Source organism: Trypanosoma cruzi, genomic scaffold (assembly GCF_000209065.1).
Source record: "Trypanosoma cruzi strain CL Brener 1047053516851 genomic scaffold, whole genome shotgun sequence".
NCBI lineage: Eukaryota > Euglenozoa > Kinetoplastea > Trypanosomatida > Trypanosomatidae > Trypanosoma > Trypanosoma cruzi.
In genome coordinates this window covers 321,032-347,658 of record NW_001849577.1, presented here as the reverse complement: position 1 = coordinate 347,658, position 26,627 = coordinate 321,032, and the positions used below count along the sequence as shown (strand labels likewise).

General features: G+C 47.5%; 13 protein-coding genes across 13 annotated transcripts, besides 24 other annotated features; all 13 read right to left on the bottom strand.

Moving 5' to 3' along the window:
• Window positions 1-26,627: a sequence feature (heterozygous, Esmeraldo-like haplotype).
• Window positions 201-3,212, bottom strand: Tc00.1047053507009.130 (hypothetical protein, conserved; the record flags this gene model as incomplete). Its single annotated transcript, XM_806822.1, has 1 exon — window positions 201-3,212. The coding sequence occupies one exon, from the start codon at window positions 3,210-3,212 to the stop codon at window positions 201-203; it is 3,012 nt and encodes a 1,003-aa protein (XP_811915.1).
• Window positions 3,476-5,710, bottom strand: Tc00.1047053507009.120 (DNA repair protein RAD2, putative; the record flags this gene model as incomplete). Its single annotated transcript, XM_806821.1, has 1 exon — window positions 3,476-5,710. One exon carries the CDS (start codon window positions 5,708-5,710, stop codon window positions 3,476-3,478), a length of 2,235 nt encoding a protein of 744 aa, XP_811914.1.
• Window positions 5,768-5,788: a microsatellite.
• Window positions 5,948-6,910, bottom strand: Tc00.1047053507009.110 (hypothetical protein, conserved; the record flags this gene model as incomplete). Its single annotated transcript, XM_806820.1, has 1 exon — window positions 5,948-6,910. The coding sequence occupies one exon, from the start codon at window positions 6,908-6,910 to the stop codon at window positions 5,948-5,950; it is 963 nt and encodes a 320-aa protein (XP_811913.1).
• Tc00.1047053507009.100 (cyclophilin, putative) lies at window positions 7,141-7,680 on the bottom strand (the record flags this gene model as incomplete). The annotated part of the gene is made up of 1 exon (XM_806819.1): window positions 7,141-7,680. One exon carries the CDS (start codon window positions 7,678-7,680, stop codon window positions 7,141-7,143), a length of 540 nt encoding a protein of 179 aa, XP_811912.1.
• Window positions 7,856-7,900: a microsatellite.
• Window positions 8,390-8,416: a microsatellite.
• Window positions 9,174-9,211: a microsatellite.
• Window positions 9,373-9,410: a sequence feature (GA-rich).
• On the bottom strand, window positions 9,457-9,948 carry Tc00.1047053507009.90 (iron-sulfur cluster assembly protein, putative; the record flags this gene model as incomplete). The annotated part of the gene is made up of 1 exon (XM_806818.1): window positions 9,457-9,948. The coding sequence occupies one exon, from the start codon at window positions 9,946-9,948 to the stop codon at window positions 9,457-9,459; it is 492 nt and encodes a 163-aa protein (XP_811911.1).
• Window positions 10,065-10,086: a microsatellite.
• Window positions 10,307-10,352: a sequence feature (T-rich).
• Tc00.1047053507009.80 (hypothetical protein, conserved) lies at window positions 10,385-10,945 on the bottom strand (the record flags this gene model as incomplete). The annotated part of the gene is made up of 1 exon (XM_806817.1): window positions 10,385-10,945. The coding sequence occupies one exon, from the start codon at window positions 10,943-10,945 to the stop codon at window positions 10,385-10,387; it is 561 nt and encodes a 186-aa protein (XP_811910.1).
• Window positions 11,046-11,076: a microsatellite.
• Window positions 11,387-11,446: a sequence feature (AT_rich).
• Window positions 11,472-11,519: a microsatellite.
• Tc00.1047053507009.70 (hypothetical protein, conserved) lies at window positions 11,723-14,371 on the bottom strand (the record flags this gene model as incomplete). The annotated part of the gene is made up of 1 exon (XM_806816.1): window positions 11,723-14,371. One exon carries the CDS (start codon window positions 14,369-14,371, stop codon window positions 11,723-11,725), a length of 2,649 nt encoding a protein of 882 aa, XP_811909.1.
• Window positions 14,438-14,457: a microsatellite.
• Window positions 14,540-14,560: a microsatellite.
• Tc00.1047053507009.60 (hypothetical protein, conserved) lies at window positions 14,634-18,290 on the bottom strand (the record flags this gene model as incomplete). The annotated part of the gene is made up of 1 exon (XM_806815.1): window positions 14,634-18,290. One exon carries the CDS (start codon window positions 18,288-18,290, stop codon window positions 14,634-14,636), a length of 3,657 nt encoding a protein of 1,218 aa, XP_811908.1.
• Window positions 19,213-19,245: a microsatellite.
• Tc00.1047053507009.50 (hypothetical protein, conserved) lies at window positions 19,246-19,926 on the bottom strand (the record flags this gene model as incomplete). Its single annotated transcript, XM_806814.1, has 1 exon — window positions 19,246-19,926. One exon carries the CDS (start codon window positions 19,924-19,926, stop codon window positions 19,246-19,248), a length of 681 nt encoding a protein of 226 aa, XP_811907.1.
• Window positions 20,088-20,120: a microsatellite.
• Window positions 20,216-20,237: a sequence feature (AT_rich).
• Window positions 20,245-20,321: a microsatellite.
• Window positions 20,820-22,208, bottom strand: Tc00.1047053507009.40 (galactokinase, putative; the record flags this gene model as incomplete). Its single annotated transcript, XM_806813.1, has 1 exon — window positions 20,820-22,208. One exon carries the CDS (start codon window positions 22,206-22,208, stop codon window positions 20,820-20,822), a length of 1,389 nt encoding a protein of 462 aa, XP_811906.1.
• Window positions 22,433-22,513: a sequence feature (T-rich).
• Window positions 22,952-22,972: a microsatellite.
• Window positions 23,085-23,828, bottom strand: Tc00.1047053507009.30 (ribulose-phosphate 3-epimerase, putative; the record flags this gene model as incomplete). The annotated part of the gene is made up of 1 exon (XM_806812.1): window positions 23,085-23,828. The coding sequence occupies one exon, from the start codon at window positions 23,826-23,828 to the stop codon at window positions 23,085-23,087; it is 744 nt and encodes a 247-aa protein (XP_811905.1).
• Window positions 24,224-24,247: a microsatellite.
• Window positions 24,298-25,041, bottom strand: Tc00.1047053507009.20 (hypothetical protein, conserved; the record flags this gene model as incomplete). Its single annotated transcript, XM_806811.1, has 1 exon — window positions 24,298-25,041. The coding sequence occupies one exon, from the start codon at window positions 25,039-25,041 to the stop codon at window positions 24,298-24,300; it is 744 nt and encodes a 247-aa protein (XP_811904.1).
• Window positions 25,085-25,109: a microsatellite.
• Window positions 25,190-25,258: a sequence feature (T-rich).
• Window positions 25,515-25,535: a microsatellite.
• Window positions 25,729-25,750: a microsatellite.
• Tc00.1047053507009.10 (Gim5A protein, putative) lies at window positions 25,840-26,520 on the bottom strand (the record flags this gene model as incomplete). The annotated part of the gene is made up of 1 exon (XM_806810.1): window positions 25,840-26,520. The coding sequence occupies one exon, from the start codon at window positions 26,518-26,520 to the stop codon at window positions 25,840-25,842; it is 681 nt and encodes a 226-aa protein (XP_811903.1).

Sequence of the window (26,627 nt, the reverse complement as noted above, 5' to 3'; positions counted from 1 at the left end):
GAGGAGGAGGGGATATGAGACGATCTGAAAGAAAGAAAAAAGAAGGAAAATTGGGAAAATATAAAGCACAAAACTGTTGATAACATATGTTGATTGAACAGAAACGCGGCATACATGCGCCTCTTCTTTTCCTCTCATACCATTCCACGAATCCAGACAGAGTTTTCCCTTCCCTGTCCTTTTTGCTTCTGGCTGCCCGATTACATTTTTTTCCGCAAGTGGTCCAGCATTTCCTCCAGGCACATCAACAACTTTTTCGCTTCATCCGCAAACATCTGCATACTCAACGTGAATGAATGAAGCCCTTCCGCATCTGCCCCCGTGATAGGCATAACAAAGTTATCTGAAAGAGCCACCGACTCCGGGGGCTCGGGCGAGTCGTCTTCTTCTAGATTGGCTTTTGTGCCCTTTCGGAGAAGGGGAAGAATAGACCCCCCGTCGTCTACCCGTTTTCTGCCGAGTCCGCCCAGTGCCATCAACCCCTTTTCTTTTTGGGGTGCCGATTGCACGGTTGTTACGTCCGCGGTGAAAAAATCAGGCTCTTTTTTGTAACGTGCATTTTTCTCCACAGAGTTGCATATAATAAAAAGCATCATTTGATTCTTACGAAGGTGGAGTTCCTCGGTGGCCTGAATAAGCTCCAGAACAACTTGGATAAGCTCCATTTCCAATGACACCTGAGGATTCCGCAGGCTATAACAAAGCATGCCAACAAATCGCTGAAATGAGCGACAGACATCCCAAGCAATCGGCTGCAGGTAATGGAGTACATGTCTTGTATCCGGAGCATAATGTTTCTGACTCCTCAAAACTTCCCAACTGCACCACGCTGTCCTCAACAAGCTTACGATGCGATAAAGATGATATGTTGTTTTCTCACATGACTTTGCTGGATAGTCCGCATCCACAATCCCGCGTTCCGCACGAGCGAATCCCATAAACGGATAAGTTGCCTCAAGGCGGCCCTCAATTTCGTCCAGGAGTTCACTGATTTTCAACATAGGACGATCTACACGTACCATGAGACGCGTACTCGCATTTTTTAAAAAATCTGCGTCAGGCGGATTGCTACTGTCATAATGTTCATCAAGAACGATGGATTCTCTGTAAATAGGGAGAGTGGTGCAATGCATGCTATCAATTGGAAGAGGCTCTGAAAACATATCACAAAGCGACGTCAATGCCTCGCTCACGCGTAAAAGGATGTTGATGCGTTTCTTGCGAAGAATAAGACCGGGACTTAGTGGAAGTACGATAACACTGATGGATACATAAATAAGAATGCCAAAAGTGATTTGGTTCATGCGAGCCAACGTGTCTTCCGTTGTCGTATGGCCCACAGTGTCTAAAGGAATCAACACAAACATGGCGTACACCGCCATGATACCATAGTCTTTGTCGGTGCGGAAAAATGTGCCTAGAAACATGAGTACGCACAGAGAGGCGACCTTTTGGACGGATGTTGAGGAATACGACCCCGCAAAGAAGCCCATCACAGTACCGAGAATACAAGCCGTGAGTCGCACGATGGAGGCTTGCAGGGCTTCAACAGGATTGGCACCAGAAACGAAAGCAATGATATTTGGCCCAGAGAGTGACTTCTTGTCAATTCCGATAAGAAACGAAAAACCAACGGTTAATATCATCGCCGCACTCACCTTCGCAGCTTCGATCAAGCTTTGAATCTCCCTACGACGCCACTGCGTCACAAGTCGCCGGCAAAAGCGAAAAGTGTATTGGATAGGCTCCAACATGGTTTTATCCACAACTCTCTTGATGGAGTTTCTCAGAAGGTGCTTCCTGTGTTGTACCTCGGAATCAAACTGCAGCATGGTGTCCCGGAAGTTAACGATGGAGAAGATAAAAAACGTCATCAGCGGGACAAATTCCTCCAAAGTACCGGGTTTATTCTCGTAAAAAAGTCTTCGGCGGGCCTGGTCAAACTCGTGTTGGAGTTTCACTGTGACGTCATTCAATTCGACAAAATAACTGTGAAGCTGCCTTATCTGCCCAAAGGAGCTGGTGGAGGCAAGTTCCTCGGTGAGTTTATCGAGCGAATTTGAGAAGCGCAAAACATGTTGTTGTATCAGCGCTCCAAAGGCCCGTGACCTCTCCGAATCATCAACCACCCACGGCTTGGACTCCAGAATGTCAAGAACCCTAGACAACCCTCTTAGGTTCGCACGAAGTCGTTCAAAGAGTTTCACCTTGGCTTCCCGTACGTCCCACGGCTCAAAACCCTCAAAAATAAACTCATAAAAGGAATCCTCATGTGCGGTATGAAATCTTTGCATCAGCAGATCGATTGCCGCGGTCATCATGCGGACTTTGGTCATGGCCATATTCCGCGTAACATTCGATTCTGACCAGAAGCAGGAAGACATGCCAGTCAACGCTGTGCCTGTGTTTCGAGCAATTTCAGCAAGAGCGCGATGGGCTTTATTTTTCGAAAAAACCGGGTAGGGCAGAAAGGTGGCGACAAGACAAAGACCTGTGCCAATACACCAATCCGACATCACCCGTGATGGGTATACGGTGCCGCGCTGAGGATCCATAAGAATTCCAAACATGCAACTGTTAAACAAAAGAAGACAGATACGTCGAACCATGTTTTCCGTGAATGTCGCCATAAGAAACAACAACAGGGTGTAAAAGAAACACCATCCTATGATGTAATTACCAAGATTGGCAGCTGCCCCAATAGTGGCAAGCGGCAGCCAGATACAACCAGCACGAGTCCAGGTGACCACGTATGCTAGACCCTCACCCACCGTAACCTTGGAAGCCAGCACAGCCGCAGAAAGACAGTGCGTGTTTGATACAAATGGCAAGTTGGGTAACTCCGCCGCAATAAGTGAGGCAGGGAGTAGAACGGCAAAGAGTGTGATGCGTAGCGCAAACTCCGACTGCCTCCAAAATTTCACAGAACGAAAAGAATCAAAAAAATTACACTGTTCCAACCCCCCCGGTTTGCGCAGATGCCAGGGAACGTTTAGAACACTTTCACGGCGGCTCTGATCAAACGGATATCGCGGCACATACCTCGGAAGGCCAAAACTACCATTCCCCTTGTGATAATTTTGCTTTTCGATGGCGTCATCAAAAGAAGACATTTCTCCATCCAATGAAATAAGACCCTCGGAAATCGTGGTGTTTTTGTCATTATTTCTTCTGCCATCACCATTTCCTTTTTCCGCGTGTTGCCCGGGCATGGATGTTTCTTTGCCTCCAATTTTATTCGCCTACAAAACAAACAAACAAACAAAAAAGAAATATTAATTGCGTTTGTATTTGTGGCGGCCACTGTCCTTGTCTTTCTAAACCTCCTTTTCCACTCAACGGACACACGCACGCACAAAAAAAAAAAAAAAAAAGAACAAACAGTTTCCCCTCAAGAAAAGGTTGAGGCACACTGAGATACACCACAAGACGCATAAGTACATCCATTACAGCCCTGTTCACTCAAAGATTCCCTTCAATAATGACAGCAATCCGCACGGACCCCACTTCTTCTGGCAGCTCGCAAGGCGGAGAGTGCCGCTGCAAACTTGGGTGGCTGTTTCTTGTAGGCCACCTTCTCTTTTGCATGTGACGGCATCGCAAAATCCGTGAGGCGCAATTGCTGTTGTTTACGCTCATTCTTACGCTGCAATTCTCTCGCCAGGAAGGCCTTTTGAGCCAACTCCAGCCGTTGCTGGCATGTGACATCGCCAAGCAAACCGTGCATTCCTGCAAAGGTCCGCAGACGATTCCACTCAGGGGATGCCACCGCAAACGGCCTCATATCCGCATCCACAGTGGCGTTAAAAAAAGCATCCACAACAGGCACTTGCGGAAAATCAGCGGCCACCCGCAACGTGCTCCACCTCCTCCAGTTCAAGTAGGACTGCAAGAGGACGCCTTCTTCCTCCCATACAAAACGCCGCTGTGCCACAGCATCCCTCCACCGTGTCAACATGTCCAACACGTGCGAGGGGCCCTGAACACTTTCCTGATGCCAAAAGGCAGTTATGATCCGTAGCGCCTCCAACAAAGACACTCCATCCACACCCTCGGCGTAGTCACATCCAAGCAAAAGAGCAAGCGCGACCAAAACGTCCTTGTCCACGCCACACATCGCCAAATCACTCTGACGATATACCACCACATAACGGTTCTTCGAGAAAAAACCCCGCAGGACAACATCGGCGCCATGCACAATGACATCACTATCCTCTGAGAACACCGCATCCACAAGCCGCTGTTGACTCAGGAAGGCGCACTGTGCATCCGCCTCGTGGGGACTCAAGACAAATGGAATCCCACAACAATCCAGCAGCTCCAAAATCTCCAAAAGTTCAAACGGTATAACTTGATGTGCCTTCGCACCTTTTGTTATCGGCTTTGGCAGAAGTGTCTGTGGCGGGTGGGAAGGCGATGGCGTCTCCAGTGATCTTGTGACATCCACTGCACCCATCAAGTCCTTCGTGACGGGTGAAGACGACCCCTCCCTAGTCGTCTCCTCAACGGAACCAATAGAGGCTGCTTTAGGCCGCTCAATGCCGTCGTCAGAAAACTCGCGGTGCATCCTTGTGGTTTCGGCGCTACTTTGGCAAATTAGTTGGGTGCCGGGATTCCACAGCTGGACCGAATCATCATGGTCACTGTTACTGTGGCCGCTACCGCCACTGCTGTCCCCCTCGCTGCAAAAAGAGAGAATATCATCACTCGTTGCCATATCCTTTTCCAACCACGTGCCGCAAGAGTCATCATGCAAAGAATGAATCGTTATTTCCTCCATTTCACGGAAACGATCCGGAAACGTCTCTGTGTGACATCCCACAATTACAACGGAGCCCCTGCTGCTAGTTATGCCGGTGGACACTGTTTCATAGTCATTAATACTGGTTTTGTCACCATCAGAGATCACCAACGAAGCTTCTTCACCAGACAAGCTAGAAAGGCTAATGTAAGCCGAGGGATTAGTATCCTTCTCAGGCAGCACGGCGGCCTTTATGGGTCCATTTATTTTGTCTTCCAAGACTCCTCGTGGACCCATGAAGAGTGAAGTGCTAGAGTAAAAAAGTAAATTGGCCTCAACGCACATTTCACCGCGCTTCCTTTCTTCGATCCATTCCTCCGCCTCTGTTAAGAAAGAATTCGTCAGAGTTCTCGAAATGGCATCGGGTTCCAACACAATTTCACGCCGTCTTTTTCGCAACAAACTTCGCGGATTAGTACTACAGCATCCAGTCGCGGTGTCAGAGATGTTGGTTAGTGACGAACGTTGCAACATTCCGGCGTTCGTTTCCTTCTTGGGGCTTAGTGGCCGCCCCGCTGTCTTCACTGGGCCCTTTTGATCCAACGCCTGTACATTCAACAAACCTGAAGCCAACTGCGCCTTGACGATCTGCTGAGCACGACGGGTGAGAGCCGACCGTTCCAGTGCTGCCCGACGCTCCGCTCGCCGACGCCTCTCAGTCGATTTCAAATTCGTGGCAGTGCCATCAAACACAAAAACAGGCTCAATACCATAAAAAAGAAGTTTCAGGATACGCAAGAAAAATCCCTCCAGGATGCATTGCTCCATATTTTCACCGGATGTGCATTTTGCCCGAAATTGGCTCATCCAAATGCTCGCGTCAATCGCAACCCGCTTGCCACGCCAGTCGCTCGGTTGCGTCACTTCCCCAAAGGTGTCAAGGAGGCGCCAGAGCCCATGCACCCCCATTTTGCCCCGCGGCAAAGGCCTACGCGACTGTGCTCCCCAATTGCCTCCCACACAAACTTTATTTTTATTTTTATTTTTTTGCAACAGAAAGGAAACAAAAACAACAGAGAAACAAAAAAGTGCAGCAAACGAAAAAACGCCCATTTTTGTACATATTCCTCAATGTGTGAACTAGCAAAAACACGTGCTCATCCGTAGGGAGTGACAATGTGAGAGGACCTGAAGTCCAATATGCGATTAAACACATTCTTTTACTCGAGTATAGGCAAGAAATTCCTTATCAAGCTTAGTGATCTTTGTTGTTTTTGCACTCCCCGTCTTGCGAAAGCGGCCCTGAAGGAATTTTCGATACATGCTTGTTCCTTTTTTCCTGTTTACCATCTCTCTCTCGACCACCAGCAGTTCCACCTCCTCAAATCCGGATTCCTGAAATAACTGTCGCACTTCCGCAAGCGAAAAGAAGTGGCTCAAGGTTCCATTGCTGCGAGTAAAGGTATTCTCTTCCACCCGGCGATGGGTGCCGAACCGTTTTTCCGCGTGATCATTGACGCAGTAGTCACGAAAAAAAATGATACCCCCTTCGGCCATACAAAATGCCACACGTCGCAGCACAACCAGGTGCTTCTCCACTGGGATAGAGCATAAAACAAAGATCATCGAAACAAAATTGACTGAGCTCTCAGCAATAGCAAGAGGGCTTACAGAAGGTGACCCTGCAACAGAAATGTCCTCCTCAGCTGGATCCAAAACACAAAAAGAGAGTTTTTTTTGGCAATTCTCGGGGAGAGAATGTCGCTTCTCTTGCAGCAACGCAATTGCCACAAAAGAGATATCAAACCCAACAAGACGCCATCCATTAACCCCGCCGTATTCCTCAAGAATCGGAAGGATAGCATTGCCCACGCCACATCCAACCTCCATCCAAATAATATCTGTTGCTGGCAGCAAGGACTCTTCTTTGAGTCGCTCAAGCGTTTCGCGAAGCTCGTGAAATTCACTTATGATGTAATGGCGATCGCGGTACCCGTTCACTGTATTGTGGCGGTAGTAGACGTCCCAGTGCTCCTTCTGCGCTGTTGTTCTTTTCTGTAGTGCATGTGCCAATTGACGCGCTGTGTAGGGACGATAATCCACAACAAACGGTGGGTCCCGTGGGCGTTTGCGCGTCTCTTCACTGCAGTGCAACTCTTCAGCAGGCATCTTCAGACCTTTTCATTTGCTTTCCTTTGGCCCGTGGGCCTGCAGTAAATAATAATAAAAAAGGAGAGCATAATTTATTTACTTTTCGGTATGCTTGAATGTCCCGTTCAACAATTTTTTTTTATTTCCCTCCTTCCTCCTCCTTTTCCCCTTTGCAATGCTGCTGCTGCTGCTGCCCATGTGCTGTTCCAGCGAACAATTCCGAAACAATTTTGCAGCACACATTTCAGCTAAACGTCTAGTTTAATGTGTCCCTCAGCAAAGGGATTGTACATCACCGTGGTCCCAACAATCTTCGCATCCTTGTCGAGAACGTTGTACTTGTCATCGACCCGGAGCTCCTCAAGTTTTTTTAGAGTTCGTTCGCTCTCACCGTCGTTCCACGCCAAGTCCACACATCCAAACGCGGTGTGTTTCGTGTCAAGTGACGGGCAGGGTTGAAAGATTATGAAGAACTGGGATGCGTTCGTGTTGGGCTTGTTGCCCCTGTGGGCCATAGACACAACCCCGCGGCTGTCGTGGTGCACAGTTCCAAGGCCCTCATCGTCAAAATACCGCTGCTCCGGTGCAAAAACGGATTCCCCGCCCTTCCCCGTTCCGGTTGGATCGCCTGTCAAGACAAACGCGTTCGTAACGCATCGGTGGAAGAGGCAGCCATCGTAGTAGGAGGAGGCACAGAGCGCAAGGAAGTTGAAGCACGCCTTTGGGCAGTCCGTGTAGCGGAGATGAATAAGCAAACTGCCCCTCGTTGTAGAAATAACAACAGACATGCAGATCTTACAAACAGACACACAGAGACGCCAAGCAAGAAATGTGTGTAAAAATCAACTTCGTACTTGTCTCTTGCGGCTCCCCCTTGCCGCCTTTCGCAGTCGTGTTGTTTCTTCTCTTTTCCCTCCCACTCCTCCCTTCCGTCTCTCCTCGACGGAGGAAGCAAACTGAGCCAAAAAAAAAAAAAAAAAAAAAAAAAAAAAAGGACCAAAAGAAAAATATCACACAGCAGTGAAGCACGCCCCAATAGCTGCCGTCTTGTGAGATGAGGAACCACGCACGGAAACAGACATACAAACACACACACAAGAAAACAACAAAAACAAAAAAAAAGGACTCAAAAATATATATAAAACGAAAGGGGAACGAAGAAGGGCAATTGGTGTGGCAAGACAGCGCCCATGAGGTCAAATTAAGTTACACTCATCGACATTCCACGCGAGTAACGACGCCGGGGCGTTGCCCCGCACTTTCGTTCCCCCACCTACAACATATAAATGTACACATAATATATATATATGTATACAGACATCAACACTTAAGCACAAATTCGTGCACATGTGCCCACGTCACGTCTCAACTTTTCTCTCTTTCTCTTTCTCGGTCTCTCCTCGGTAAAAAAGCTGATTGAAAGGAAAAAAACACATGCGCCCTTTTACTTTCCCCCCACTCCTCCCTCGCAAAAACACCCCCCATGTACACACACAAAGAGAAAGAGAGAGAGAGAGAGAGAGAAAAGGGAGTCAGTCATTTTTTTTCTCTGCTTGACACATTTTATTTTCCTCCCCTCATTCCCTACTACATTCTCTCTGTTCCTCCCTTGCGGTACACCCTCTTTTCACGCACAGTTACATGACATTGTGGCGACGCGAAAAGAAGGTACACACCCACAGACCACATAAATAAAAACTCGTTCGGGGCTGTGGCCAAAATAGAAAATCCTTATTCATAAAAAGAGCAGCCAAACCAACAACAACAAAAAAAAAAAAAAAAAGTAAAGAACGCGGCAACTGCAGTAAATTGAGAGTTTGAGCCAACCTACACGCTTAAACACAATTACAGACCCAAACATATACACATGTACATGCACTGCGGGCGAAATAAAGGTCCAGAGACCAAGCAAGTAAGGGAAATGGCGCCCAATTCAAAAATTGATTGTGTGTTTTCAAAACATGCGTGTGAACAGAAGAAAAAAAAAAACTCATTCCACACACAACTTCCTCGTCCCTCACAATACTCACCCCAAACACAAGAAACGTCTGCCACAGTTTCCTCCTATTACATCCCTCTCTCGCTCATACTGCACCGTTTCTAATTCCTTACTCCTTCTTGCCTTGCTTTATTTTCCGCCTCAGGACTAAATAAATAAATAACGGTAAAGAAATCCTCAATTGCGCATGCCATTGCCATTAGAAGTCTCAAAAGCAGCGGTGGAAGCCCAGCAATAGTGTTTTGAGTAAGTGGGTAAATGGACGCGTGTGCAGTCGTTTGCATATAAATATACACACACAATATATATATATATATATAATTAAGGTATAAGACCGTCCTAGAAAATGTGTATAATGACTAGGTAGCAAAACGCATCAGTAAATAAAAAGAATACAACAGCGTTGGCAAGAGAATGGTTGAGAATAGAGCCGGCAAACAAGTATATATAAAATTCAATATTACTCGTGCATTCCATCCTCCTCCTCCTCTCTCTCTCTCTCTCTCCGTATCCCTTTCTTGACCAACCATGCAAAGCGGATTCACAAAAAAAGGGTGTCTCCAGTTTAGGGGGTTGAAGCCTCTGTTGACTGCTTCTTTTGTACCTTTGACTTCAGCGAAGGGTTCTTCGACAGGTAATTCTCCACCGCGGCCTGAATTGTTTCCTGTGCCAGCATGGAGCAGTGAAGCTTGACTGGGGGAAGTGAGAGTTCCTCCGCTATTTTCTTGTTCGTCAGCTTCAGTGCCTCTGACCATGTTTTTCCCCGAATTGCTTGGGACGCGTACGAGGAGGCGGCAATCGCGCTTCCGCAACCAAAGGCTTTAAACTTTACATCTTCAATGACGCCTGTGTCGGGGTTCACTTTCACCTGCATTTGTGTCATGTCACCACATTCGGGTGCACCGCGAAGCCCTGTTCCCACGTTCGGGTCGGTCTTGTCAAGTTTTCCCATGTTCCGGGGGTTGTTGTAGTGGTCCTCCACCAACGCGCTGTAGAGTGTGCGCAGGGATGCCACCGCTGCGTTGGCGGCAAGTGGAGTGCTTGTGAAGCGACGCATGTGTTTCCTCGTTTTATCTCCTCCCCTGCCCGATTCCCCACTACTTTTTTCTCCTTCCTGCCCTTCGCTTCCTCTCCGATGCTTAACGACAAATATTTACGGCGATTATCCGCCTCTTTTATTTTTATTTTTATTTTTTTTGGTTATTATTCCCTTTTCCTTCAATGGCTCCCCACCAACGGGGAAATGCAGGGGAACCGAACAAAAGGGAATAATAAAAAAAGAAGAAAGGAGAATGGAGAAAAAGACATGCAGGCGGAAGCCAACCCCCCCAAAACAACAACAACAACCACAACAGTCACCACCGTTGAGAGACCGACAGACCGCCGCTGCGGAGAGTAAAAAAATAGCAGGCACGAAAGAAAAAAAAAGTTTAACAAAAAACAAAAAACAAAACAAAAAAACATCGCCCTGCTATAACTGGCAATGCGAAAACTCAATTTAACTCCAATATACGAGGAGGAGGGCGCCCGTGCACGTTACTTTCATCGTCCGAAGAACTCGTGTCATTTTCCAACTCGTCGGCATCAAAAACAGCAATGGATTCGTCGTCAGATTCAAAATCCGCCTTTTCTCCACCTCCCAAAGACAACTGGCAGCGTGTGGCCGCGGCAACAGAAGCAGTCGGCATGTTGCAGTCCGTTGAGAGGGCACCCAAAAGGTTCAACATCGCCTGCGCCTCACGCACCCGCTTTCGGTCCATCGCCGCATGGTTCTTCGCCGTCGGCATGAACACACCATCCACTGCCGTGACGTCACTGGCGGGCTCGCATGGCTCCAGGACGCCCGCCACAACGCTCAGATGCACCTCCATTAAATCCGTTTCGCCAACATCGTATGGTGTTTCCATCACAACAGGCGGAACATCCGCCGCATGGTCCAAAAACGCCTCCACATCCCGTGTGAGTATTGCGAGCGTGTTCTTCTCATTGTCGCTGCATAATTTGTTGTTTTCTTGCCGCAAAAGGCTCGCCATACGATATGCGGACGTTGACATGGGAAAACACAATTGGAGTCCCCTTTTTCTTGTTCTTGTTGTTGCTGTCGTTTGTGCGTGAGTGCAGTAAAATAATCAGAAAGTTATAAAAGAGATGCAAACACAAACACACACACACACACACACAGACAAGAAGAAAACAATAACAACAATGTACTATCCGTTGCAGAAACAAATATACACGTATGTATGGCACACGGGAGCATCAGTGTGGGAGAGAGGTAAAAGCGTCTAATAGAGCCCAACATTCAACACAGTGTCATTGTGTTTCCAATTCTCCCCATTAATCTTCCGCATTGGTTCCGTTTCTATGCGTAAACATAAGGGCATGTCTTCTTCGTCACTCCGTTTCTCATTACTCATTTTTTCATCTCCACAGCAACAACAACGAAACATGCATACAAAGAAAGGCGGGCAGACAGTAAAACTCATAGAAATAAGAAATAATAATAAAAAGACATTAATTATTTAAAAGGTTAAAAAATAAATAAATAAAATTTTCACATATACATGTATCTACCATTATTATATATATATATATATATATATATATATATATATATATATATATATAAAGAGATGCGAAAATGTAAAAAAAAGATACAGCAATTGAAGCGTTAAAGGGTGCGGATAGATAATAACAATAATAATAAAACGTCAGTTACCCTCCCGCTCCCCTTACAGCAGTACAGGAAATAAAAATAATGAAATGATCCACGCGGCGCCCACCAAAAGTAAATGGCGACAGCCTTCATTCCCACCTAAGAAGTTCTGCCTCTAGTTATATTCCAACAGAAACGCATTCCACGCCTCCACGACCATATTGGCCTCCGCAGCAGTAGAAGCCTCCAAAAGAAAGGCATGTGAGCACGACACCACGCAGACAAGTCGATCCAGCAACGCACCTTGTAGTTGCAAGGCGTGCGTCCATTTTTCCTCAGTTCCCATCGAAACGTGATCAATGCTGCTCAGTGCCATCGCTCGACACCCTTCACCATACACACCCATCACTTCCTCCAATGTAGAGAGCCCTCTCTGTCGTGTCGAATACCGCATCTCAAATTCCTGCGCAGGAATGCACACAAAATATGCACCGTCTTCTGTCACGCACGCATAGTGTCTGGAACCGCCGTGGCCTTGGACGGCGTGCTTCGTAAAAAGTGTAGGCTCCATCAAAAATTCACCGGCCGATGGTGAAGTCCCACCCTTCACCTTACGTCTCAGTTTCTTCCGCTTGGGCACCGCGTTCCATTCTCGCGACGACGCACCGAAAGAACTTCCACGGCGTAAGCAATTTGGTGGCCGTTCGTTTCTAAAAAGTTCTTCTTTACTCAGTGAGGAAAATCTAGCGTCTTTATAAAAAAAATTGCGTCCTGTCGAGTGTCGGTAAGCCGGCGAGTGTATCACAGAGTTAAGTTCACGCACATGTTCTTTCACGATATGAGGACTGACTCCTCGGTTCATTCCCGCATATGCGGAATCCACAGAATTCCGCACACTCGATAGCTTAAGAGGGAGCACATCTCTTGCGCCTTTGCGATCATTTACGTTTATTGGTCCAGGACTCTCCACGCTAATTGACCTCCCCAATACGCCTCTAGCACCAGATGCACTGCGTCGCGGCGTCACTGCCACTGCGGCCTCAATAGGGCGGTAATAACCGTCTTTCGCACGCGATGGAAAAAGTACAGAAGGAGTGTCGATCCCAGCCGAGAGCACTACAGAAGAAGGGTTTTCGTGTGAAGCACCACTGGAAGATAAGTGAATAATTCGATCGATAATTGACTCTGCCAATTTCCCTTGATGACTGCTGTTACATCTGGCTCCACCATGCGACTGCTCTACGGATGATACCTTTGATCGGTTTTGACTTTCCAACGGCAACCCTGAAATGCCAGGCAATCGCCATGAGGGTTGAAAAAGCGTTTCATCTGTATGACAACGGTTGGTGTGTGCCACCACGTCCCCACATTTTACCTCTACTCCCTTCTCAATACTCATTTCGCCCCCTCTTGCTGCATCCGCATCGGAATTCGTCGGTTTCATCTCAAAAAAACAATCATATCGGTACGCTCGATTTTTACTTCCTTCTGAAAATAAAACCGGCATCTCGTGGTTAGACGACAATAATTCATTGGGCGCCGGAGCCATCACCGGCCGTCTTACGGGGCTATTCCTTGAATTGGTCTCAACGTCGTTTTGGGAAGGCGCATCTTCGTTATGAGACAACTCTTGACGTCCATCGCTTAATGCAACTTCTGCACAGAAGGAGTGATCATCCTCTACGGGCATAAGACGCCCAAACAGCCCTTTCTCAGCAGTGTCAGCCAATGATGGCTCCTGGGGTGGCTCTCGAGGAAGAAAATCCGCCTTATGCAGCCTCTCATGTTCCATGACTGATCGATCCTCAGAAGCCACGGAAATGGAAGGTAGACGAGTCTCTATTCCCCCCAAAGCGGCTGTTGAAGAAACGTCGCATGGTGAACTGGGTACAATAACGTGGTGGGTGTCGTTAGCCAAGGCAGAGGGAATTTGTTCCCCTTTAGACATTGTGCCAGAATATAAGGTCGGCCCTTTTCGCATGTCCTTGATTGTATCAACATCGGGTTCGGGAAGTCTTATTTTTGGCTCAGTTGTCTCGCTCACCGCGGCAACCTCATTGAAATGCGGAGAAATTGGCAGAAATGCATCATTTTCATTCAGATGTGCAAGCAGATTTCTTTCACTTTCGCCATTATGCACCATCGACGGTTGAGTTGGACGGGCAAACTTAAAGGAAGTGGCCATCGACTGTAAGTTGTTCGTGCTATCATTTCCTCCTCGCACGACGATCCCTTCAGTTACTTCTGCATCTTCATTATTTGTTGTTTCATTACTCAGAGGGGCATGGTGGCCATTATTCCCCAGCATCTCCTCGGCACCGCCTGTGTGGTTTTCATCGTTTGTATGAAGCACGTCCTTTTTCCCTCCCCATTCGGACAAACCGCTGGTGCCATTCTCTGAGATGTAAACTGGAGGCTCTGGTGAAGACCGCGTCATTCTTACCGACGATAACTTTTCCGTCGACGAGAAATTGCCCTTTTTACCAGACAATGCGAGCTGAATGGCGTCAAGCCACTGAAGACACTCCCGAGTGTCAGGGGCAATTAACGACACCTGCGCCGCCTCGCCAAGGTGCAACTTGACGGTGTGAGGTGCCATGTGCATCACGGAGGTCACCGTGGAAAACTTGATGTAGTCCGCTGGGGCGCCACCACGCAAAGTGAGGCCCACGATGAGTGTTGGCGAGAGCTCCGAGTAAAGAACCGATGGAGTCGGCGAAGACGCTACCGTCGTCCCCTTCACCCACGTCAGGCTCCCGCTCATTGAGGCGTGCCTCCAGTCCATGGCGCCACCCGCACACTCCTCTTCTTTGTCTGTGTGCATGGAGTCGTTTTTGTCAGTTTGCGGTGAAGCAAAAAAATAAAACACACAATAAGAACCCCCCCCCCCAAAAAAAAAAAAAAAAAAAATTGTTTCAAGTTGCCCAACGCAGCCACACACCAGTCAAAAAAAAATCCAAACAAATTTCTTCTCCGCAATGAAATAAACCCGTTTTTTTTTTTTTTTTTTTTTGGAGTGTCTGCAATGTGAGAAAAAAAAATTTTGAATGTGCAAGAAGCCAAATGATGGTCGTTGCATCTATTCGCTAAAAGCGGATGGATGTCACACGAAATCCACCGCGTTCATTAATTCTTGCTGTGAAGATGACTTTTTCCCCCTTCGCCCACTGATGCTTCCGCAGCCACGGCTCTCCGACGTACACTCGTTGGTTGGGATGTTCCGTACCAGAGGGCTGAATAAACGCATAGCGATTTGTCACCATACACACAACCCCCTCTGCATTTTTCATTGACTCCGGAACGTCATTGTGGCAAAGTGGGCACCGCGCCTCCAGGTGTACGAGAGCACAAGTGGCACATTTGGCTGGAACAAATGGGCAAACCTCAGCCGCCTCCTCGACTGCACTCTCCACAGCAGCACGCTGAACTCCACAGAAGATGCAGTACGCCTCAAATTCAACGTTTACCCGCTGACATTGAAGACATTCCCATGCGTCGGTCGGGCACTTTTCCTGCACGCAGGGGCGCAAGGACAGACAATTCTGACACACGTAGCAACAGACATCCGCATTCTTGTTTTCCGCGCCACACTCCTCACATATCCATGGCTCTTTGTTATGAACACATAATTCCTTCGGGTGTGTCCCAAGACAGTATGGACACTGTCCATCCAAAAAATGTTTTGTTCCGAGAAACCCACATTTGGTGTCGATATGTTCCAAAAGTTGTTTTGCCAATGCAATAGCACGTCTTGCCATTGCGTCATAGGCAATGAATTTGAACAGACGAGTTTGTAGACGTCCGAGCTCTACTGCTACAAAAACATGGGTTTCCTCCATAACTCTGAGCTCCACATGCGTTTTAAAGGAGCACATCAGTTCTTGAAGAAGTGTTACCAAACGCTCGTTTATCCCATCACGCTCCGACAGCTGCACAAGTCCCTTCAACGTCTCATAAACAACAGAAACACTCCAGCCTTCCCTTTCTACTGGTGGTAGAAATGTGGTGCAGTGCATGCACATGGCTTCAATATGCAAGGGTTCCACGTCTTTGCCACACCCTTCGCAGTGGCGAAGAGCAACGTGTATGAAATCAGACTCACGCATATCCTCTCCACATTCCTGACAGACGTGTGCCGCATCGCCCACAGCCATAACATCGCAATTTGAACAACGGAAAGCCAATTGACCATCACCTTTCGTCGCTTTCCGAGCCACCATCCCTTCACTCGACGCGCTACGCTGCAGAGAACCATCACAGCGAAGACACCGAGATGCAAAGGGATTGACAGAAGGGAGACGGCAATCGGAGCAAAGAGGAGAATCGCGGATGTTCCGCACAACCGCAAAAGGCAGGCATTCTACCTGCGGACAGTCAGGACATGCACGGTCCAACGAGCTCCGTAGTTCTCCACATCCTTCACAGCACCAAACAATGGAATTCGCAGCAGCCCATGATTCCCGAAGCCAACCGCAGTGTCGACAATATTGCATCAATCCCCCCAACGAATTTTTTGCATCCAACGCGTTGTTACCAGGGCAAGAACAATGCTTCTTCTCTATTCGTTCCAAAGACTGCAATACCTTGGCAACAGGACCATTGGGTGCCTTGCAGCGAAAGCAAAAAAAAGTCTGACGTGCAGGGTTGTTCGCACCACAGCCGTCGCAGGTCCATGAACGTCGCACAACAGCTGCCGCAATGAAATCCTCGCACATTCTTTCACCGCATGACTGACAGCATTTCCAGCGCTCATCCTGCGCATGCCCACAGCGGGAGCAAACTAAAAAACTGTTTCGAAGAGCGGAACAAAGGCAATAATTAAAACGATCACTGTTTAGTCGACCACATGAGGAACATTTCCATAATTTGTAGGGTGGGGCCAGCAAGGCATGCCGTTTCAAAATTGGATCCGCATCACAGCGCCAAACAGTAGACAGATGTTCCACCGTTTCCCTCTTGCCCTGATCCCGGGCAAAGCAAAGAGTGTAGTAATTCAAGAATGGAATGCCATTTGTGGAGGGATCCACGCGAGAGAACAATTCCTTCAGCGCCAAACTGGAAGATCGCTGTAAATTCCATAGAATAGATGATGTCAGTGGAACGGCAAAGTGTCTCAAACTCACCGCGGTTTCTAACAATTCAAGAATCATATCAGTGTTTATTTCATCACCAAAGTACAACGCCACGGTGCGCAAGATTGGGAGCACAAGGTTTAACACAGTTCGAGGGGCTGCGTCCTTGGGAACTTCTTTATCGATGCGTGCCACACGGTCACAAATACCGGCCAGGACGTACTCAATGCATTGGCTTATAATCATACCGGGGTTGCGAAAAGATACAAGAGCACGGTACAAAGGATTCATGTCAGCAGGATCTCCCAAACGACCCACAAGGCTGCACACAGCGTGAATCGCCAACATTGCAGGTGAAGGAATGTTGATCCATCCCTCTTCACGTGACTGCGCCAATCTTAGGAGGGCCTGGTGAGACTGTGAAACATCCCCGTTCCGTACATGGGCCAAAACAGAATGTGGTGTTTCACGGAGGGTTGGACGTGCCGCATACGCTTCACGGACAAGTTCTTCACGATGAATACTAACAAGAACAGCGCTACCATGCACAAGGCCCTCCTCAATGTGCCGTGTCTCTCGATCACTTCTGACCAGAGCGCGAAAAGCACGAATAATCACCTCAATACACTCGCAAGGTACAGTGTTGCTAACAGCAACAGTAATGCCGCAATTCGCAAGGAACTTACATTGAACGGAAGGTGTCACCAGTTTGTGCTCCTCCATTGTGTTGTATACTTCACAAAGTAAAAACACAGGGGCATGCTTTAAACAGGACATGACTTGAATGTACAGCTCGCCATGCCCTTCGATTGCTTCTCCCAAAAGCCAGCGAAGCGCCGTCACGGCGCATTCATGAAACCCGCCCATGGCTGATTCAACGGAAAGAGCACCCGTATGACGTCCTCGAACAACAATAGCCACATGATGTAGACACAGCTTCACAACATCCACATTTATCTCCTTTCTACGTAGAATTGAAAGAACGATGGGGGCAATGTGAATAGGAAGCGATGCAGCAAGAACTGCACGCAAACAGCCTTCATATCTCCTCTGATCGCCATTTGTGATGGAAGCCAGGAATCCCATAAGTTCTGTCAAAACGGCTCCCTCAGATTCCTCCACTTGCACAGCGTATTGCATCAATGAGAGAAGCGTCTTTTCAGTCAAATGATTCCCACAACAACGCAGCATAATTTCCACAATATGATGATAACCACTTCGATCCGTTGCCTTTGTCACCGTCATCGACCCTTTTGATAGTCGCTCTTCTTCTCGCAGCCTCCGTCGTGAGATATGCTCGCAACGGTCCGGATCCCCGCCCGCTTCTTTTTTGTCGTACGACCGCAGACTGTCCTCGGAGGCCGCAAGTAGAGTTGCAAGGGCCGCGGCACCGCCATCATCACTGCCGTGTCCGCATGGCGCCCGTGTTACGGCGAAGGTCACCGTCCATTTTGTCCAGCAGCGAGTCAAAAGCGTCAGGGCCAAAAAAGGAGGGAGACGTTCCTGCTGCAAAAATTGCATGGAACTTGCTAGAGGCTCACTGGCGACTACATCCATCCCGAGCGCAAGCGCGGAATACGGCGGGAGCGCCCTGTCTGCGTGACCAAAAACAGCCCCGCGATGTCGCGCCACCTGGGGCGAAGTGAATGCCCGACTGGCCGGAAGACGCATGCAATGCGCAGACCAAATCCCTTCTCCCGTTTCTCCCTCGATTCCCTCTCCTCACTGCGCAGGTGGCGGAAAAAGAAGGGGACGACACCCAAAAGAACGCCGCAACGAACGGGAGTATCCACCCCACAACACAAATAAAAAATAAAAAGAGCGGAGACAACCCAAACCACCAAAAATAAGTACGCAAAGAAGAGTTAAAAAAGAGCCAATGCGTATGCAAATTTCGAGATTTCGGGTAACGCCTTAAAAGAAAAAAAAAGGGGGAAAAAAAAAAGCCTTTCAACACAAAGACGCCAACACACACAGACAGACAAACCCAGAAAAACTAAACAACAACAAAAAGAAAATGTAATGCTCCCCGCCAGTCAAACATTAACTGCATGCGAAGTATGGGGCAGAAACGCACACGTAATGCCTCGCTCAAAAGTGCGGCGAGGTACACCCCAGACAAAGCTCTAAGCCACGCCTCCAACACGGGCGTGCCATCCCCTCATTTCTATAAACGGTAACTGAGAATAAGGGAAGGAAAAAAAAAAAAAAAAAGAACACATCGCAATACTCAACGTGGTATTGAATGTGAATAAGAAAAAGAATAAAATAGTAATAATAACAATAAATTTGACGCATATTGCCCACTTCATTGCAAGTACTTCGCCACTAAGAAGATATTTGTCAGACGCATTTGGATTGCAGATTCAACAAGAAAAAAACCCACACAAAAACAGAAAGAATTCTTCAACTCATTCCCCTTCCCATCATTCCCCCCAAACCCAGGATCCCTCCGCTTTCCCTCCCCCACTAATCTCCCCACACCAGTAACATGTTCCCTACAGGCAATTCCTTCCTCTTAGTGTCCCTAGATCCTCCAATACAACCGCTGCTGCTAACATCATCATTATTGTCACCGTGAGTAACAACTGCAAATAATAATAATAATAATAATAATAATAATAATTTACACGATCGTTTCTGGACGCTTATCTTCTGGAAGCGGAAATCCAGGCACCATATCGTATACAATCTCATCTGGGATAAGTTTGTGGCCGATTGCATTCGTCATAGTGCCTTTTTCCCAATTAGTAGGAGAAAACTCAGATCGCATAAGAGCCCTGTTAGGCTCGCGCCACATCATCGGATTTGCGGGGTCCCTTTCATCCCACCCACTAAGTCGCTGTGACGCTGCCATTGTCCAATAAAAAGAGTTCATATACGTGGGAAAACCCAAGTACAGCAAGCTAGGGAAAAACTTCTTGTCTTCAGCCGTGTAATCCTTCGTTAGCTCCATAAACTTTGACTTCAAAAGTTGACTCCGATATGTCTCGTACGCGCGGCACACAACCCAGGCTTCCTCAAACTCGTGGCAATTTGCCGTTCCCCACGTGACTGGCTTCAAATTTTTAATGCATCGGTGAAGTGGCACCCATCGGTGAACACACTGGTCCCGAAATATTATGGGAACATTATGCAACTCCATAAAATTGCGGGACACCGACATGGGTCGGCGCTGGTGGCCACGATCGGCACCGAACGGATCCAGCATGTTCCAGAGCAAAGGATTGTCGTAGGGCCCAAGATTGATGGGCGGCATCGGGTCCCCGGGCTCCGTCCTCTCGAGATCCTTCAAATACTCCGTCATGATGAGAAAAGCTGAGACCTACCAGAAATGCAAACAAACAACCACCACCACCACCACAACAACAAGAAAACATGGATATGTACGCATATGTATACATACACACATCGCCAATACATGCAACCATGCCAGTCCCGAAAACACGAGCAGACAGACATACAGACATATATATATATATATATATATATATTTGTATAAAGAAGGAAGAAAAGAACACTCTGAAAAACAAATAAAATACGACCGAGTTGTCAACGCTGCACCAAACCAAGAAAATCAACAAATAAATTGTCCGTAAAAATAAATAAATAAATAATCAATACTAAAACAAAAAACAAAAAAAAAAAAAAAAAAAAAAAAAAGGATCCACTAAAAAAAAAAAAAAAAAAAAAAGAAAGAAATATGTGTGCCTGACTGATACCCGCTCTTCCATTTCCCACAGGAAGAGATGAAAGAACGAGGGACCAAAGTCTGGTTAAGTTTACCCAGTGCCCCCCCCAATTCAGGGAAGACGCATCCAACACCCATTGCCCCCGTGAACCAATTTATAAAACACATGCTGTAACAACCCGGGTTGTTACAAAATCACAAATCGGAATCCTTTAACAACTCCTCACCCCCTTGTATTCCCCTCCGCGTGGAGGGCATTAGAACAGGAGGGGGGGGGGGGGGAACAAAAACAAAAATAATAAATATGTAAATGTTTACGCGTGAAGAAAAGAAGCGGCACTCACACACACGCACACAAACACACATAAAAAAAAAAGGAAAAACACCAAATTAACGTTTTGCTGCATTTTGTTTTCCTCTCGCCATTGGCTCAAAAAAAGTTGAGAGCACACAAGAAGATTTCAAAAGTGAGAGAAAAAGGAGTAGAACCCCGTTGCTTCACGATGCGCTCATAGCTTTCCTTCAACACCCTGCCAGAGAGAAGCAACAAAGGCACCGTCGCCAAGAACCACTGGGTACACATCGCAGACAAGGCCAAACCTGGAATTAAACTTTTGCTGCACGTTTTTCACAACACGTTCCAAGGCATTCTTTTTAAGAAGAAGGAGAATACATCCGCCAAAACCACCGCCCATCAATCGTCCTCCGCTCACGCCCTCTTCAAGATTAATGGCCCGATGAATAAAATTCAATTCCTCGGTGGATATCTTCAAAAGATCACGCTGTCCTTGATGGGTTGCATTCAGTAGCTCGCCGGCCTTTCGGAAACGCTCCTCCTGGCTCAAAAGACACTCAGGTCGACAGAGCTCAATAAACTGAAGGGTGCGAATCTGCTCGGCAATGTTAAAGATGCCACGGTCGTACTGGCCAGGGGTAAAATGCGGTCTGCAGGACTCCACAAATGCCACTGGATCTTTTGTGAACTTCTTGGGATTTCTGGCAAGATCGCGGAAAGTAAATGCCGCATTATTCATCTTATGTTTCCTTACAACCGCCTGTGCACCTTCAGCATCTGAGCGTAGTGTGTTATATCCACCAGCTGTCGAGCCCGTCAATTCATGACGAATCATGGAATTTATCAAAAGGAAGCAGGCGGAGTCTCCAAGCAGGTAGGACAATGGGTGGGACTCAAACGTTAGGGAATCACAGTCCAATGCCATGAATGAGCCCTCCGTGGCGTGAATGGCCGAAAATTGATCCATGATACCTACGTTGACTCCACAGAATTCTGTCTCGATGCGATGTGCCTGTTTTGTCAATTTAATCCTTTCCTCCCTGCTGCAGGGAGGGAGAATCGGAAACCGGGTTCCAGGCACGTAGCACTTCCCACGGTATCGCCGCGTTGCCACGGTCGTGATGGCATTCAAAAGGGCCACATCAAAGGATGCGGAAGCACTCATGCCAGATCCCATAGGCAGAGTTCCCTTCGAGATGGCGCAGAAGCCCTGCAGCTCTGGAGCGTCGATGGGCATTCCAAGGTCGTTCAGAGCCAATGTAGCCGCACCACGAACAAAAGTCCTCCAATTCTTGTCGTGTTTCGCCTGCCCAAGACGATCAAGGACAAAACATTCATCGTCTTCTCTCGCAAAGCGTAACTTCCCGTCGCAGAGGTGTCGAACACGGCCAACAAGAATGTGGCAGCCCTCCTTGAGGGCGGCGGGACACACATACCCGCCCATGTAGTCCACATGCTCACCAAAGAAGTTCACACGGCCGGGGGCGAAGGTGAAAAGAAGCCACTCGACGTCGTCTTCAGCGACAACATTAAAGGTCCTCAGAAAATTTAACTTCAGCTCCGAAACGGTGGCATGAATTCGTTTGTCTGAGTAGCTCGGCATGCTTTGTTTTTCAAAGATGGCAAACAGTAAATCCTCTTTTTTCGACAACTCATCTCACACACAATAAAACAAAAAAAAAAAAGAAAACGGCAAAAACTCCCGCAGCCATGAAAACAAATAATAACACATCATTGCAGCGGACACAAGAAGACACACACAACGAAGGGTAACAACAAAAGCAAAACACTAAAAACCAAGAACGCCCAGTGGTGAGTGACTAACACAAAAACAAAAATAAATAAATAAAAAACACCAAAAAAAAAAAAAAAAAAATAGATTCATGCAAAAAAAAAAAAAAAAAAAAACATGCTCCCGGCTGAGGCCTTGTCCTTCATTCCCATAAAGTGAAGGGACAGCAACAAGAGGGAAACGAGAGTTTGGTTCAATGCGCCCAGCATCCCTCCGCTTCAAAAACGAGTTAACCCGCACCCACACTCATACAGTAGTAAACCGATTCCAAATATATTTGCCGTGATAACCGGGCTCGTTGTGAACTCACGAACTGGCAGTTTTCACAGTTTCCTCAGCCCCTGTTGCCCCCTCCACGTGGAGGGTAAAAGCGAGAAATGCGTGGGACAACAGAAAAGGGGAAAAAGTAGAAGTTGCACTTGCTGCCCTACAAGTCGGTATCTTTGGAAACAAGCACCGCATTGCAGGTAAAGGGGCATGTCAGGTGGGCAAGAAACCCTCTTACTCGTTCTTCCTCACATGGCCACACATCCTTCCCACACGCTTCCAAGGTCAAAAAAAAAAAAAAAAAAAAATTACTAAAAGTCGCCGTCCTCACTCTAAACAAAACGTGGCAAATAAGGATCCCACACACAATCGGACCGTTGCCCCATTCAAAAAAAGAGATTTGGGCGTATTTCTAAATTCCTAAAGGTGGGATTTCAAGTGGCGGTGAACGACACGGCGCAAGTGAATGACGTTCTCCTGCCTATTCTTGGCTTTGAAAACGGCCTGTCCTGGAACCAAACAGTTGGCCCCTGCTAATGCCGCCTCATTCACAGTATCGAGATTAATAGAGCCATCCACTTGAATGTTCAGGTGGGGGTACCGTCCACGCAGCTGACGCACTTTTGCAAGAGGCCCCGACAGAAATTTTTGCCCCGCAAATCCAGGCTCTACAGTCATGACAAGTGCCATATCCAAATGACCGTTCTCAATAAGTGGGATAAGACCGTCAATTGCGGTGCGGGGACTAATTGCAACACCTACTTGCATACCAGCCTCACGAATTTTGCTTGCCAAAGCAACTGGCTCCTGTGTGGCTTCAATATGAAATGTAAACTGCGATGCCCCCGCATCAGCAAACGGACGTACCCATTTTTCAGGCTCCGCCACCATAAGATGGACGTCAAGGAAGACGTGGGGAAGATGGCGACGCAGCCCAGCCACGGTGTCTGAGCAGAACGACATGTTTGGCGCAAAATGGCCATCAATAACGTCAACATGAAGCCACTCCACAGCACCGCCCTCGGGAGACAACACGTGCAGGGCTTCCAACAGAAGTTGTGTTGGGTCTGCCACCATAATTGAGGGTGAAATGATGGGACGGAGAGGTTTCTTCCTCCGGCCGGACAAAAAAGTTGATTTGTCCTGATGATCAAAGCTGCACATACCTCCTCGCTTCCTCCCTACTCTTGGCTCTCTTGGGCGTCTTCGCAGTGCCTCAGCGGACAAAAACGATAACAACAAAAGGGTGGCAAGCCGCCGCAAACAAAAAGGCACAACCCCCCAAAAATTGCCTCAAAAGAATTCCCCACTCTGGCAAATTCATCTTTCAGAAACACGCAGCTCGGACGGGAAGGGGTGACAAAAATAATAACGAGAAAAACACACACAACAAAATTGTTTAATCTCATCCACACCTTCCAATTACTTTTAAGTCTGGAATTCCGCGGTACAAGAAGCTGTTGACTCGTCCTCTTCCTGTTGCCCGCCGATATTTTTAAATTCCTGTCCTTTCTCGGGTCCGCCCTAAATCTGCCAGACCGCACATGCGGCACTCGCAGCACACACACACACACACACACACAAATACATATCCTCTCCCTTCTTAGCAAGGGGCTAAAATGAGTCAATAGCATCAAGACGATAAAAGTAGAAAGGGGGCTGTTGCAAGAAGCCCAAGGAGTCCTTGAGTGGCCGGACGCACCTGAACTGCCTGCGGGCACAGCGATGAAAACACAGAGTACACACGGTCCATCCAGAAACCTTCGTTAAGTGCCTCCCTAAGCCGCGGTGCATTGCTTGGCAGGAGTGTCATGGCGTACACCATAAACGCAATGCCCTCCATAAAAGAAAGAAACAGCTCCTTGTAATGCCGCTTGCGAATGACACTCTGAGTGTCTGTGGCCTCAAACGAAATGCGCTGCATCGCCTGAAGAAGTGCAGCACTTGTTGCCGCCTTCAACAAGTTGTAGTAAAAAAAAAATATGGGAACCATCCGGGCAGCATGCGGACGCCACAATTTACTCAACACGCCGCCAGCAGCTAACAGCTCCACCTCTTCACTCGCCAAGAACAGTCCCAAGAAAATCGTTGTTACAATTCGTGCAATGCCGGTAAAAAAACCCGGTGATGTTCGCATCGTTCGGCGCACACCTGCCGGCGAAAGCTCTAAGAGAACCACAAGCCAGTTGCACACTCGGGTCACAGAACCGTACTCCGACAGCAACCTCGCAAGCGACTTCGCAGAACGTTCAATGGACCTGTGTCCCACCGACCCCGCCACCCCACTCACCACCATGCTACAGAACTGAAGAACTGCTGGAACCCTGTCGCGGCGCCATGCAATTGAAAGACACGAGTGGGGTAACGCAGGATTCATGGCTTTTGCTCCTCATCGACACATACACAGAGAAACACGGGGTAAAAAAAAAAAAAAAAAAAAAAAAACGCAAAAAGCATGGGCCAATAATAAAAAAAACAGCAACAGATGCGCCAGCACACACCACACACATGCAAAGGAATATCAGAAAAACAAAAACAAAAACAAGAAGGAAATAAAATTAAGAAGGGAACAATAACCAAAAAAAAAAAAAAAAAAAGATAGAAGTTATTTAATAAAAGCTTATATGAAAAACAAACATGTAAAAGAAAAAAGATGGAGTAAACACACATGCCCCGCTCACACAAGTATGCACAGCCACAAAGATAAACAAAAACATCCTGCCGATAATAATAATGATAATAATAAAAAGAACGACAGTCCGTAATAAATGCCTTCATCCATTTTGAAAGAAGCACCAACGCATACATATGCATAAAACTCCACCTCTCACCACACCCACACGTCTTCAGAAAAAAAAAAAAAAAAAAAAATTCCTCCGCAACAACCATAACAAAAACCCACAAAAAATATGCATCATACAAACGTAAAACCAAACATATGACGTCCAACCAAACAAATTGCTGCTTCTCGAAATCTCCACTACAAAACAACATTACCTAAAGCACACACAAAAAACAAAACAATCAGTAAAAAAAAAAAAAAAAAAGCATCACCATCTCAACAAAAAACAAAAACAAAAACAAAACATTAGGTAAAAATCAAACATAAAATTTCGGTTTCCCACAAATCCTTACTTTTCACTCTCTCGTAATAGAAAACAAATAAAACAGAATCCTAATAGAAGTCGCACAATGAGGCGGTGGCGGCCAACAAACCACGCACAGTGTCACTCAGGTGCAGCTTGTTAGGGGCAATCGCCCTGATCAACTCGTGCAGGGGCACCAAGGGACCACACACGTCCTGCAGCAGCTTCGGCCTGCCCTCAGGCAGACACGTCATTGCAAACACGGCAAAGCAGCTCATCTTCACCAGGTTCACCACAGCGCGCTTGCACTCCTCGTGCGTGTACGGGACAACCTTCTTCTCCGCATCCTCCGGTAAAAGGGCCTTGCAGGAACCCCTGGGGCTGTGCTTTGCCAACAGGTATGCCTGGCGGGCAATACCCAGAAGAAGCGTGTACAACCAGCAGACCACGGCAACACCACCAAAGCGCGTCAGCCCCGAGTTAAGCACTCCTCGTCCCGCAAGCACAGCCGTGTGCTCGTTGAGGCAGAAGCCAATGTGGAACGCGTGCGAGACCTGCTCAAGGCGCCAGACGAGGGCGTCTCCCTTTGGCTTCGTCAGGTCCTTCAAAGTCTTGGATGACAGCGCATTGAGCAGCAGTGACAAACGGGTGACCGCACGGTACGAATCCGCCATCTTTGACAGATTGCCCAGAGACTCGGCCAGTGAGTCACAACCGGCGTTGCGGACAGGGCCCTCCAGCGCCATTGGAAGAAACTGCACAATCGCCATGACCTTGTCGCGGTTCAAGTGTCGGAGAGGTACGTATGTGCACAGGCAGACATTGTTGGGAGTGTTCTTTGCTTTTTCTCTTTTTATTTGTATTTGATCTGTTTGTG